The following is a 15,259-nucleotide window of genomic DNA, read 5'->3' as shown; positions in this document are numbered from 1 at the left end:
TTACTATAACATTCTGCCATTCCTAAAAAACTCATTAATTCCTCCTTATTAGTTGGAGAGGCCATTCTTTGTATCGAGGTGATCAAACCCTCTTTCGGCAATACGCCACCTTCTGAGATAGTATGGCCAAGATAATCAATGGAACTTCTCCTAAATTTACATTTCTCAATCTTAACAGTCAAACTAAAATCATTAAGTCTGCTCAACACCTCTAAGAGTCTAGCATCATGCTCCTTATTGTCCACTCCAAAGATCAATATGTCATCCTGATAAATTCTGACACCACTTAGGCCTTCCAACACATTCTCCAAAGCCCTCTGAAACACCGACGCAGCTGATACCAAACCAAACGGAAGCCTAAGAAACCTGTATGTTCCATAAGGAGTGACAAAAGCAGTCAAATCTTTTGAATCCTCATCCAATCTAATCTGATGATATGCTGATCTCAGATCTAGTGTGCTGAACACTCTTGCCCCTTTTAACAACATTAGCATGTCAGCTATTTTTGGTAAGGGAAACCGATCAACAATTACATTCTTATTCAATTCTCTGAGGTCCACACACAAACGGAGAGAGCCATCAGATTTTTGTGCAGCCACAACCGGAGCAATCCATTGCGTTGCCTCAACTTCCTCAATAACTCCTTCTGCTTTAAGTCTCACCAGTTCAGCTTTAACCTTTTCTCTAACGGCAACTGGGACATTGCGTACTTTACAACAAACAGGTTTCGCATCCTTGACTAAGCGAATGTGATGAATGTAGCCCCTAAGACAACCTAAATTAGCACAAAAAACCTTAGGGAATTTCTCCCTCAACATGCGTGAGAATTCATTGTCAGAAATTTGATGGATGCTTGAGATTGATTTAGATTGGAAATTTTCTTTTAGAATGATAGATGGTGAGGAATTAGGATCTAAGATCACCCCCAGATCTTTTTGGTGAAACCAACTTAGTATGCTATCACCCTTTTGCGAAATATACACTTTTGCGTTAGTTAACCTGTTCTTATAATCTATTAGACCCCAGAAATAGCCAAATAAGTGTATTGGTTCACCACCATAGGCATACGGTCTAATGTCTGGATGAAAAATTTTAGTTTTATGTCTCATTTCCTTGAGATAAAATGCCTTTGATATTATGGTGATCTTGGCCCCAGAATCGAAAAGGACTTTAGTTGGTTTCCCTTCAACAAGAATCTCATCCGTCGGACAATTTTTACTTTCCCCATTTTGTATGACTTGAACCTGAATTTGACCACAGTCTACATCTTCAAAAGTTACAAAATCATCATCAACATCATAATCAACTTCATTGATCTTGCCTTTGTAACTTTTTGCTTTACATGCTATGGATAAATGTCCCTTCCTCTTACATTTGCTGCAGGTGGCTTTCCAGCCGGGACAATGTTTATCATTAGCGAAATGACCCATTTTCCCACAGCGAAAACATTTGACTAGAGACAAATTGAATTTACCCTGTGGCTCATTAGATACTCCACTCTTCTTGACCTCTTTGTGTTCTACCTCTTCTTTCATGTTACCTTTAACTGCTTGAACCGAGCTTTTCCCTTTAACATCACCATTTTTCTTAATAACATCTACACATTTTATTGAGTGCTCAATCCTTTTAGCGATGACTATCACATCATCTAGTGTCGGTTCATCTTTCTGCCACAACTCTTCTCTAACTCGCTCAATGTTGCAGCCTAACATAAATTGGTCCCGTATCCGCTCATCCAGAGTGGCAGCAAATTTACAGGAAGAAGCCAGCTTCCTAAGAGAAGTTATGTAATTCTCGATGCTTTCATCATCTAATTGCGATCTGCGACCAAAATGGTACCTCTCAAGTATTGTGCTGACTTTAGGCAAGTAGTGTTTGTCCAATTTTGCTATGCATATTTCATATTCATTGAGAGTGCGATCCTCAAGCTCAGGAAGGTGATCAAATACGTCCTGACCTTCCGAGCCTAAGCAATGAAGAAGTAACGCTGTTTTCCTTTCCGCACCTAACGAAGCCCCACATACCCTAGCATATCGCTCAAAGACCTTGCGCCATTTTTGCCATCTAATGGGTGGGTCACCAGGAGATGACAAGAAAAACGGAGGTGCAGTTACATTCTGCATATTGTATAACAAATGTAGACTAAATGTAGACTAAATGAACATTAAAGAAAATTATTGTGACCCTCAGACTGCTTAACTAAGCATTACTCATAGAGCATTCAACAAAACATAGGAAAGAAATATTTGTACTGTGGTTGTAACACACTGTGTAATAATAAAGTTTCACAATATTTCTTGTACCTTCACTGGCTTGACATGCTTAAGTGAGCATGTCACTGTTGAAAAGAGCAACGTAGTGTCAAATACAAGTGTGGGTATCACTGGTGTGACACACAAGGAAATACCTGTGATGTTGAACAGAGAAAATGAAGTTTGACACCTGCGTCCGCTTCGTTGTATCTCCGAGCAGGTATTAACTTAGAAAAATTGAGATTTGACACCAGCATCCACTTCGATGTACCTCCGAGCACATATTAATTACTGCACACGTTTCGTCACTTTGCACCAAGAACAAGAAATTCACCGCGTTGTTTTGGAGCTTTCCAAGATGGCCGTCACGTCGACGTGTTAAGCGTGAAGGTTGCCGTGGCAACTGGACGCTTAGTGACGGAATGACGTGATCAGCGCGCAGTACAGGCACCAGCAACAATGGAGGCAGAGACCAGGGGAGACGCCGCTCGAACTCAGTGATGAGTAGAATGAAGCCGAGTAGAGAACATCAGTCGAACTCAGCTACGCCGCTCGAGGGCCATGTATTGAAGTTCCAAGGTAGGGATTCAATGATAAACAATTCCGTTTCGCCCCTCCTTTCTCCAACCGCCAATTAAGGCCCTATTAAACAAACGAAAAATTGCACATGCAAATGGCCGGAAACGATTAGTATCGGTGTAAACAACACCACGGTTACAAAAGCGGTGTTAAACAGGAGTGCAAGTCACTAGATAACGTAACGATTTTTAAAAGCGCATCAGGAGCGTTGCTTGAGAGTGCAGCTTCTCATTCAATGAAGTGAGATGCAAGTCAAACAGCCAGAAATCAAGCGGAAAGATGATTTTCCTGCCTTCTTTTTTTTTTTAAAATTTTAAAAACAGTACCTTTGAAACGTAGAAGAACAAATCTTTGATCTTGAGAAAGTCCTTCTTGCGTTAGTGTTGGGATCCTTCCGTAGCCATCCTCTGTCGCCAAGTGTAAGAATGAGGGTTACTCCGAATTCATAGTAAAAGTAGGTTTATTCCAAGAAAGGATCCCATCCACGGACAGCAAGCACAACAGCTGCTTCAGGTTACAGTCCTCAGCTATCAATGAACAGTCCCTGCTATTTACATCATAACATTCTAAAGTACATAACAACAGGCATAGAACTCTAGGATGCCACAGAAGCGTACTATCATTTAAGGGGGAGTCAGTTCCACAGTATGGTGACTCGCTCTGTGAAGTGTATTTCCCCCTCTAATGTATCTGGACATTAAGAATTGGAGATGGATGAGATTGTCTTTAAGAAAGTTGTGTGCTGTGAATGTAAGGAGTTATCTTTATGCTGAATACTTGAATGTTAAATAGAGGCTCTTGGCTTTTATTTTAACTCAAGTCTGACATCAGTTGTCTCTTTTTTTACACTTTCTGTATTCTGGTTTAGTTAGCCACAGTCTGACTTAGCAGACCATATATATATAGTCCAGTTTGGAGTTCATGACACTCTATATGACTACCGAGCAGAAATCTAGTGCAATGGGGTGAAAGGGGGTTCTCACTCCTACTGTGGGTAGATTCTTGATGATGTGCGTGGAGTCCTTCTTTCAGCTCCTCTTCTTAAGCTAGAATTGTGTTCCATAAGAGCACAAAGTTCAATAGACTCTATGATTCATAATGGTATGTGGTTTGAATCTTAATAAAAAGTGATAAAAATAGAAAGTCCGATGAAAAATCAAAAATGAAAAAAGATGTCAAATGGGTAAAGGATACTATTCGGGTTAGCCTTAGGGTTGGATGTAGACCAGGTTAAGGCTAGAGCCAGGGTTGAGGTTATGTTTAGTGTTAGTCTTAGTTGATAGTGTGGGTTAGCGTTTGAGCTTACGGATGAGATTATGGTTAAGGATAAGGTAAGAGTAAGAAGTAGGGTTAGGATTAGGATAATGGTTAATGTTAAGGTTAAGTGATAGTTAGGGTGACAGATGCAGTTGTGGTTAGGGATGAGGTTAGGGTTAAGATACATGCCAGTAATTTGTAAGTGCTGGGATTTGCATTAGGGTTAGGAGTGGGAATGTAAGTTTAGGGTGCCTTACAGCCATAGTTACATACTGTAAAATATATAAGCAAATGAGTGAAATATCCAACTTGCGACTTTCAGACTAATTTCCAAATACATAGCCTGCATTAAAATGTAAACTTTTGTTTTCGCACTTATTTTCAAAATCCGAGTTTTCTCTCTTTTTCTTTTCAAGCGTTCAACCTAGTTTTGTTTACAAGCAGGTGCATAAGGGTCATCATGTAGATTTTGAGAATAGTTGAGAGTGGGGAATTCTTATGGGATACCAAAGGAGTCAAACAACTCTTGGAGAAGAAGAGAGTACATTAATCTTCTCTGGTAGGAGTACTGGGGACGAGAACCAATTCAGACTGTAATCTCAGGCTATAGTCAGTTTTGATATTTTGTCTGAATGTGTCATGTTGGACTGCATTGAAAGCAGAAAGGGGTTGAGGAGTATTATTTATTGTATTATGGGCATTTATGTATCGCAAACCTAGCCATAGGAGAGTTGAACCTCTATAGTTTTATACCAAAATAGTAAAATGGTAGATCGATGTTGGCATTTGTATAGCCCCTGCAAGCTTTTAAACATACATATTTCACTTATTTTCCTTTGCCAAGGGAATGCGCTTTCCAAACATAGATCTGCACCCCAATCCATTTTTATGCTGTGAGGATGAGTGTACATATGAAATGAAAGTTGGTTAGCACAGGAATATTGTCAAAGGCTTAGTTTTTTTTATTGTCTTTTTTTATGTGAACCTGTTCCATTGTCCAGACTATTGTCATTCTTTGGTGTTAAAGTTATTGGAAAACAAACTCTTCCTGAATTTTAAGATTTTATTGAATAGCAGCAAAGGGTCAATAATTTCTGAATATTTAAGGGTCGAGTCAAGAGTTTTATGATGTGGTTGACTGAAGGTCTTGGGTGAAGCTCCTCAAAAAAGAGAGCAATTTGAGGCCAGTCAATGGGCAAGGCAGCATTGTGGGTACTTTTTAGGACAAGCAGGTAAGAAAGGCACCACTTGGACTCAGGTACTGACAAAGGGAACGGAAGCATCTTTTGGTTTTGTTTGTCAGTATTGCCCTGATAATTTCGGGTTTATTGCAGATAGTATTGCGGCATTAGTAGCATGGTGGTGAGAAATGGATAGGTCAGTTTCTTAAAAATCTTGAGATGTGGATGGGGATCCTGGTGCATAAGGATTTGATGAAGCTGTGTGCAGTTGGAGTCACTTTTTGGACATTTTATGAGAGTATAAGGTCTTTTGTCTGCCAGGAATACCATTTGTGCAGAGAGGAGTATGTGAAGGGAATTGAATTGGTGTAAGTTTGACAGATGCTACATTTATGTCTTATTTATATTCACGCTATGGGCCCTCTGGACAACATAATTTGCTTGAGTTTGTTGCGGTTGTGATACAACCATGAATAATGATGAATCCTCAAGTGGATGGGTTGGAGTGGAACTACCATTTTGGTGGTTAGGTTGAATGATGCCTTGTGGATTCTTGAGTTGGAGAGCTCTTGTAAAGGTGGGCGACAGTACTGAAAGTTTTTGGTCAAATAGATTTAAATTCTAACCTGCAGGTTTATATTTTGGCTCTGAGGTCAGTGATAGGTGTTGGGTTATTATTGGGAGGCTGGCAGTGTCTAGGTTTAGAGTTTCTGTTGTCCAAGCACCAAATCAGTAAACCTGGTTGCTTAAAGAGCGGTGAATGCAGGTCTAGTTTGTCAATCAGTGGTTCTTTTTTTGGAATGACTCCCTCCTTAACCTCTCCATACAGCCCAAATCTATTGCATTACTGAAAATGTTAAAAATCTGTCTCTTATGATTGTTGAGAAGTTCACTTATCAAGGTAGTCTAAAAACATCAAAATAAATCATTGATGAATAGTAAACATTATAACCCTGGGTGGATTGCTGGAAATGGCTCATGAGATTAGAATGCGGGAACGGACTACTGTTCACATGCATTCTAGGTTAAATAGCAGGGACATAAAGAAAACAGTGAGGATCTTTGCCTATATTGAATGAAATTAGCAGGGTGAGTGCTTATAGGTTTTTGCTCACACACAATCAGGCATTACCAGTGGTTAACTCCCTTAGCAGAATACAGTATGCTTAAAATGAAAATGTGACAATCTGCCACTAGTCATGCAGTCTATTGGTCAATGCTATTGCACAAGTCGTGAATGAAAGTAGGGAAAACTTAATACAAAAACTTGTTTGAAAGCTTGAAATTCACACAAGTAATATTTAAAAGGATGACTGAATGTAGTAATCCCATTATTTGTGAAAGGTAGTGTGTAAGCTAATTATCCATTTAATGTGTATTTATTCACCGTAGAACTGAGGTTCTTCCATTGGGGAGTGACATTCTGCTCTAATCTGGTGAGGTTAGAATTGCTTTATAAATATTGAAATGGATATGCCGAAAACTATCATCTCAGCTTGATGCCACACAAAATAGATATTTTTGCTGGAAACTCTATTGTACAGTGTATTTTTGACTTTTAACATATTTTCTTGGTGACATTTCTTAGGAGAACCTTAGGCAATATGTCGATCGCATTTTCAATGTCATAACAAAGTCTGGGGTGAGCTGTCCCACCGTCATGTGTGATATCTTCTTTTCTCTGCGAGAGTCTGCTGCCAAGCGCTTCCAAGGTATGGGTTTCCTTTTAGTGTGTTTTTTCTTGTGTTGTTAAACATTAATTCACTCTCTATTTAAGATTCCGGTGCCTGCTGCAGTGGTTTGCTGAAATGAATAGATGGTCTTTATAATATTACATCTACAGAGCTTTTGAACTAAAATTACTCCTCTTACCTTCAAAGTTCCGCCATTGTTTTAAAAATGGCTTAACAGATGTTTGTACCTCTGTTAACGTCTTGCATCATTGGCTCACACACTTTGAGGCACTAGTAAGGTCGAGTGTTTAATACCGAGCCGATTTTGTTTAACCCCTTCGTTACTAGGCCTCCCCCCGCCCCCCTGTGCTAAGCCTTTTTTTGGTTATTTGGGGTAGTTCGCGCTTAGGCCCCTGTAACCTTTTGATCACATAAGGTATCCTTGCCAAATTTGTGTCCTTTTCTTCCAACATCATGGGGATTTTAAAGGTACCCAGGGTTTGTTGATTCCCCTGGGAGGGATCCAGAAGTTAGCCAAAATACAGATATTTTTTTTTTAAATGGGAATTAAAGTGCTGCAGATGAAAGCGTCTGTTTTCTTTCCATGCAAATGGTATCAACAAAGGGTTTGTGCTGCTGAAATTACCATATTCCCTGCTTTCAGGGACTGACAGACTTTTGTCAGTAAACCAAAACATTTTTACACAGTTTTGGCATTTTTCTGGGACATAGCCTATTTTTTGCTATTTTTTGTGCGTTCAACCTCCTTCCAGTTAATGGCAGAAATGTGTATGAAAGCAATAATGGATCCTGGAAAGCTATACAGTTCAGAAAAGTAGTCGAAATTCTGAATTCAACAAGGGGTCATTTGTGGAGATCCTTTAAGGTTTTTTTTTATAGAAACCAACAGTTGAAAATAGGAAAAATTGAAAATGGGTTGAATAAAACAGCCATTTGTGCCAACGTTTTGACCTTAAACTTCTTCTTACTATGACAGATTTGTTAAAAGCAATATACCGTTACATCCGCTGGACCCTTCTGGTTGTGGAGATATATAGGGCGTGTAGGTTCACCAAGAACCCAACAAACCCAGAGCCAATAACTGAGCAGAGTCTTGCAATGTTTTTTTATTGTGTACCGGTTATATAGAAATTAATTTTGGAAAATATAAACAGTGAAAACTCTGTACGAAAGACACCTATGTATTTCTGAAATGGGAACAAAATATAGAGTTTAGAAACAGTAGCTATTTGCACATCTTCGAAATTGTGGGTACCCATACTAGCATGTGAATAATAGGACATTTTTCAAAGTGACCTCCTTTTTTACACATTGTCTTACATTTGGAAGGCAGACCTGTATCAAAAGTCAATAGGTAATAACATTTGCTCTACAATTTTGTGTTACCCTAAGTCTCCCAATAAAAATGGTAGCTCACATGTGTGGATAGGCCTACGGCCCACAACAGAAATTGGCCCAAAACGCAACATCGACACTCCACATTTTCACAGTGAAACAGACCTTTTTTGTGCAAAGTGCATAACTGTGGATTTTGAACCCTAGCTCATCCGGCACCTACGGAAACCTAGCAAACCCAGAGGAATCTAGGATGAGGTGACTTGAGTGGCTCTCACCAGGTTCTGTTACCCAGAGTCCCTAGCAAACCTCAAACTTTGTAAAAATAACACATTTTCCTTACATTTCTGTGATGGAAAGTTCTGGAATCTGCATGGATACATATAATTCCACCCACTCCGCATTCCCCAAAGTCTTCCAATAAAAATGGTACCTCACTTGTGTGGGTAGGCCTAGTGCCTGCGACAGGAAACGGCCAAAACACAACGTGGACACACCACATTTTTACAGTGAAAACTGACCCTTTTTTTAAAAGTTCCTAGCTGTAGATTTTGAACCCTAGCTCTGCTGGCACCTAGGAAAACCTAGCACACCCATACATTTTTTTAAACTAGACACCCGGGGGAATCCAGGATCAGGTGACTTGTCTGGCCCTCACCGGGTCCTCTTACCTAGAATCCCTTTCAAACCTCAAACATTGTAAAAAAAACATTTTCCTCTTATTTCTGTGATGGGAAGTTCTGTAATCTGTGTGGATCTTCAAAATTCCACCCACCCAACATTCCCCAAAGTCTTCCGATAAAAATGGTACCTCACTTGTGTGGGTAGGGCTAGTGCCCGCAACAGGAAACAGTCCAAAACACAACGTGTACACACCACAAAGTGCCTAGCTGTAGATTTTGAACCCTAGCTCTGCCGTCACCTAGGGAAACCTACCAAACCTATACATATCTGAAAGCTAGACACCCATGGAAATCCAGGATGGCGTGACTTGTCTGGCTCTCACCAGGTTCTGTTACCCAGAATCCCTTGCAAATCTCAAACTTTGTAAAAAAAAAAAACATTTCCCCCACATTTCTGTGATGGAAAGTTCTGTCTGTGTGGGTCCCAAACATCCACCCACCCCACATTTTCCAAAGTCTCCTGATAAAAATGGTATCTCACTCGTGTGGGTGGGTCAAGTACCCACGACAGGCAAGGGCCCTAAACATATTGTGGAGACTTCAAAATTACCTATCATAAAACGTGCTGGTTTTGCAGGGGGGGGGACCTGAGTTTTTGGCCCCGGGTTCAACGGTCATCTAGGGAAGCCTACCAAACCCACACATTTCTGAAAACTAGACACCCTGGGGAGTCTAGTGATGTATGGCTTACATGGATCCCCCAATGTTTCCCTACCCATAATCCCCGGCAAACCTCAAATTCTGCTGAAAAAATCAAATGTGTCTCACATTTTTGTGTGGGAAAGTTGTAGGATCACCGGGTTGCCACCCAGCCTTCCCCCAGGTCTACCGATAAAAATGGTATCTCACTTGTGTGGGTAGGCATAGTGGCCGTAACAGGAAATGTCCCAAATCGTACTGTGGAGACTTCAAAATTACCTATCATAAAACAACCTGTTTTCGCAGGGGGGAGCACCTAGTTTTTTGGCCCCGGGTTCGCTGCCGTCTACGGGAATCTACCAAACCCACACATTTTCGAAAACTAGACACCCTGGGAAGTCCAGTATGGTATGGCTTGTGTGGATCAATATACTATACAGGTTTGCTATGTTTTCCTAGGTGCCAGCTGCGCTAGGACCCAAAATCCACAGGTAGGCACATTTTGAAAAAAAAGTCAGTGCCTAGTGGGCTTTCTGCCGCCCTGGGGAGGCTATTGCCCCAATATGCTCCCATGGGGGCAGAAAGACTGTGGCTATCATGGTGGGGGGCTTTGGGATGCCCCTTCTGGCCAGCCCCCACCCCAATGTATACAAATCCAGCATAATCGCTGGCACTTAGTGGGCTCTCTGCCCCCTTGGGGGGCAGATCAGGGGCTACTGCCCCGATCTGCCTCCTGGGGGGCAGAAGGACTGTGGCATCTCTTTTTGTGAGGGAGTGTGGAGGCATTGGCATGCCCATTCTGGGCATCCCCCACCCCTGAATTTTGAACAAAATGTATCCCTGGTGCCTAGTGGGCTATTGCCTCCATCTGCCTCCTGGGAGGGCAGAAAGACTGTGGCATTTTTTGGGAGGTAGGGGCATAAAGCAGTTTTTTTTTTTTAAATGCAGCCCGTCTTCCCTGAGATCACTGCCTGCTCTTAAAATTGTTTTGCAAACCCATTCACAAAAGGAAAGGGGTCCAGTTTGGGAGTGGCTTACCACCCTTTTGACAATGGTGGTAAACTGCTACTGTTTTGCGACCGCAAATGCGGTCGCAAAACAATGGTGCATTGCAATTGCACTCACTATTAGGAAGGGACGCCCTTGGCACGCTCCTTCCTACTAGCGAGTCGCTAACCATATCTTGCGAGTCGCTAATAGGTTAGCGACTCTCAAAATAGGGTTAGTACATTAGGCCGATGGTTTTTGCTGTCGCAAAGGGGGCCAAATTCCCCTTTGCAACTGCAAAAAACGGTTTTACATCTGCCCCGAAATGCTCTGAAGTACCTTCTCTTGGCACTACAGTCATCAGAAAAACAAGGAGCTAAAGTCTTTAGAGCTTGCACAATAACAGTTCTAAAGCCAAGTTTGCAAGAAGGGTCCAGCGTATAAACAGACAAGAAGCACTGTAATAAATCACAGAGAGGACATGGAGGAAAAGTATGTATTCTTTGAAGATACTCATACTCAGTCTTGCTACTACTTTAGGAGGATTCTAGCATTAAAGGCCCAAACCAAAGGTGTCCTTATTAAAGCCTCCACCAAAGAAACAAAGCCAGAACTAACCTACTGATGTTCTGGAAACCCAGTGGCACATAAATTTAAACAACCTGCATGATTCTCCATCTGCTCTTGTTTGTCTTTAAGTCATATAACTTACTTTTCAAGTTTGTCATTCAGTTAAACTGCACATTACTACTTATCATCACACTTGAACACCCACTGTTCCATTTCCTCGATTTTAATAAACATCTGAGTCAGCTGCCTATTGATATTGCCAAAACTCTTTTTTATTTCCCCCACCATCTCTCTCTGTGTAGATTGTATCACGTTGATCTCTCTCAGCACTTCTTCTAGCATAGCAAATAAAATATTGAGGGTCCGTGTCCAAATTCTATACAATTTTGCTGAAGCTTCCCGGCTGTTGACCAATTCTCTGCCGTTCTTGTGTCACTACCACCAAAGTTTCTTGTGGCAAGGGTTCTAAATATATTAATTTAGATGTGAGTTCTCCTATCAGAAGGTCTTTTACCATGACTGCCTGATTTCACCACAGTTTTGTTAGACTGAAATAATGTGAACACATCACTCATCAGGCACCTCCTTCCTCCTTCCATTGGGGGTGGGCACATTTCCTCAAATTGCGCTCCTTTAGATTCACCAGCTGACACAGTACTAGCCACCAGAGACTGCTCCTGTTGTTCTGAGTTAATTAGGTCTTCTCTTCCACTAAATACTCATCTGCCGTTATGGCATTTTCTGGGTCTCTCCAGAGGTGTCACTCAAAGGGGATGCTACGGGTGATAAAAGAGTTTTGCTTGGGCCATCAATGTTAACATCTGCTGTTTTAGCCAAGATCGTAGCGGCAAGTGTGACCAAAGTTGTGAACAAGTTAGGGAAAGAGGAGGACATAGTTTTAATCCGAGAGATATTGGGTAAAATTGATCGACTCAATTTGTCTGCACTCAGTGGGCCACTTTTTAGAGAAAGCAGTTTAATCAAAATGGCTAATCTACTGGATCCCACAGTTAAAAAAAAAATCAATCCAGAATATTCGGGGCTATTGTTTTAGATGTGAGTTTATGGACTGTGCAATTGGTCCCATGTTACATGGCACTGTAATGAATTAAGTAATTTCTGGGGGTTGATTTTTCAATATCTAAAAACCCATCTGCAGATTCAAATTGTTCCCAGCCCTTCCCTGGTATTATTGGGATGGGGTCCTTGCGCAGCAGATATTATTCAAGACATCAAAAATAAATCAATATATCTCGATGTTAGTTGCTAGATTATATTACTACAAAGGTTGAGGTTCAAACTGATTCTCTTTATAACAGATATAGTTATTGCATTTATAATCTTAAACCCATTAATCTTTATAAGTTTTTGCTCACACCAACCAAATTGGAGACTGGCACGCTGGAAACAGCTTAAAAATAAGATGCTGTAGCATTTAAAATGTGTGCTTATTGTGCCAACACAAATCTTCAGTTCCTGTTTTCATAAACTGTTCCTGTACTGCATTTCTGTCTCATTTTCATATTTGCTAACTTCTTTTATGAAAAATGTAGTCTATTTGAAAACTTGTATGTCTCTCTGCTACTGGCAAGTTGTTTTTAGGTGGAAATCTGTTTATTAATCAGCACATTCAAGAACCAGATTACATTGCAGTATAACACCCTTTTATCCACAACCACCAAAAATGGAACATGCATTCAACAGTCAACCCCAGCAGGGGAAAGAAGTGAACAGAGTGACAAGATAATAATAAGATGGCAAGCATCCTTATCAATAAACATCCTCCCAGTTATCCTCTTCCCAAAGTAGGGTCCCTCTTGCTCATCCTGTTTACAATGCTGACTACCCAATTAACCTAAAGGCATAGCAGGTGTTACATTGTGTCTGTCCCAACCTATATTCTCCCTGTGTCTACAGTCAAATTGTTTGAAAGACCCTGGGTGACTCCACCAGCAAGAAATGTTTAGCATTCTCCGAACTCTCTCCACACTGTAAACCACATTGATACCTCTAGCCCATTATTACCATATCCTTCTTCACTTTTAGACTGCCCCTCTTTCTGGTGAGGATATTTAGGTTTAGTTCATGGATGACCAAGAGTTTGCTATTTCCAAGCCAGATGTCTGATTTTCACTGCTCATGGTTGCCAACTTCAGTACAATCCCCATACAATATCATTAGGATTTTAGAAGAAAGGCTAATGGTCTTTGTAGCAACTTGTCTGGATCCCTTCATATTGGCCTAGTAAGTCCTCCCAAGAGTTTATTCATCTCATCCAATAACAATTCCACCTTATTCTGTGAGAAAACTTTCAGTATTCTGAGTTGGGCTCCTCTTTGCATGTTGTCAATCTGCTCCATCTTTCTGTCCACCACATGATAACCTCAGTTGTAATACCTTTAAAGAAAAACATGTTCTGAGGAGTAACTACTGGCTGAACATAGGGTCTTAAGTTTGGGACTCCAGTGAACCATAGTCATTTTAAGTTCCAGCCAGTCCCTGTTTTCTGTTTTTTGACATGCTTTCAGTTCAGCATAAAAGGACCGCTGCAATTCTAAGAACCCATTTCTCACAAAGAGTGGGCCATATGCCTCGCACAATATGTGCTGTATTAGCAGTTTGACCATCTATGCTACTTTAGGTATCTGAAAAAAGGGACTAGAACCCACTCTACAAGGGTCAGTGAATTTCACCCTAAACTGACAAGGTTCTGATGTTAGAAAGAAGCCCTTGGTAGAGAAAAAACACATTATTAGATGACCCACTTTCCCAGTTAGAGGTCTCCAAGCCAACCATTCATCGGTTTCTTCTGTGGCCTCTCAAAGGCCAGTATCCCCAGAAAGTGAAATCATTCAAGGCTGTAATTCATGCATCCCGATGATTAAATTCATGCTAATCATGATGGTTATGGAACCCTAGAAACGAGTCTCTTCTTAGGATCATAGTATTCTTTAGTAGCTTACATTTAAGCAAATTGTGTTTGTGATTATATATTTTATTTTAGTATTATAACACCATGCCCTTCCTATACATATTGTATCAGTGCATGGCTACAAGGCCAACTATCTCCCAGAACCCAAAGTTATGTTTATCCTCCAACAAGTGCTACTACAGGAGTTCAGAGAACCAATGGGGCGGATAAAATGTGCTTATCCCTTTGTCGTAACCAAGTTCTTTAAATGCATTTATCCAAGTAATCAACCTACCAAGTAAACCACCTTTTGAAATAGCATTTCTAAAAATAAGAATTAATCAGTTTTCCAACTGCAACTAAGCACTACTTAGATTAAACAACATCCTAACGATTCCAGGGAGATTTCCTAAAGGCTCACAAGAGAGTTGGCTTACAATAGATCTGAATGAGATTTAGGAGTTGCTGTCCAAAAAGTTTCACTTTTGAAGACTCTGTTAGAAACCGACTGTGGAGATGTTTTCTCTCCTCTTACCAACTCAGCTTTCTTTGGTAGCTTGGGGCTCAGCAAAGTAGCAAGCTTATGTTAGGGGAAAAAGACCAGAGTTATGAAGAGGAGCAGATGCCTTTTTTGAGATGTCCTGGAAAGTGCTTTATAAATTGAGAGAATCAGATATTTGGTAGTCACTAAGTGTAAAGTGTTATTTGATAAATATGAGATACTGGAAATCTTATAAGCATAGCAAGATGGTGACATGAAGAGGAAGGCAGAAACTGTTTCTGGACGGATATGACAGTAGCATTGAATGAGAAAGGCAGAACGGATATTAAAGTGGGTATACCAACCTTTCACTGCTAAACCTGTGATATTTAAGCTGATGAATATCTGCATCTAAGGGAAGAGACACTGGGAAGAAAGAAAAGTACAGCTGGAGTGATTGTCAGGAGAAGTTGGCACAGTTCAGGATCATTACCTCATTTTGTGGAGCATTAGAGGGGGAGATATTTTTGCAGTACGAAAATGTCTGAGAACGAGGAGACTCTAAAGGGGTGAAGGAGGTCAAATCAAGCAATTGGTGGTTCTGTTGCAGCAATACTCTTTGAGGGCAATTACTGACGGTTGACATTTGTGGCGGATGCCCAAACACTGCAGATTGCTTGTTGTTCATCT

The 15,259-nt window shown here is 40.7% G+C and overlaps 1 protein-coding gene across 2 annotated transcripts in view; it reads left to right on the top strand.

Annotated features, from left to right (window-relative positions):
- RASA3 (RAS p21 protein activator 3) overlaps nucleotides 1–15,259 on the top strand; it is an 886,845-nt gene that overhangs the window by 662,878 nt on the left and 208,708 nt on the right. For both annotated transcript variants that reach the window (XM_085622738.1, XM_085622739.1), the window contains exon 14: nucleotides 6,858–6,981. In XM_085622738.1, the coding sequence (XP_085478864.1) occupies nucleotides 6,858–6,981 (124 nt within the window). The remainder of the gene's footprint in view (nucleotides 1–6,857; nucleotides 6,982–15,259) is intronic.

This window comes from Triturus cristatus, chromosome 8, assembly GCF_964204655.1.
Source record: "Triturus cristatus chromosome 8, aTriCri1.1, whole genome shotgun sequence".
NCBI classification, from domain to species: domain Eukaryota; kingdom Metazoa; phylum Chordata; class Amphibia; order Caudata; family Salamandridae; genus Triturus; species Triturus cristatus.
The sequence above is the reverse complement of the archived record's forward strand: the minus strand, read 5'-3'. Positions and strand labels throughout refer to the sequence as shown.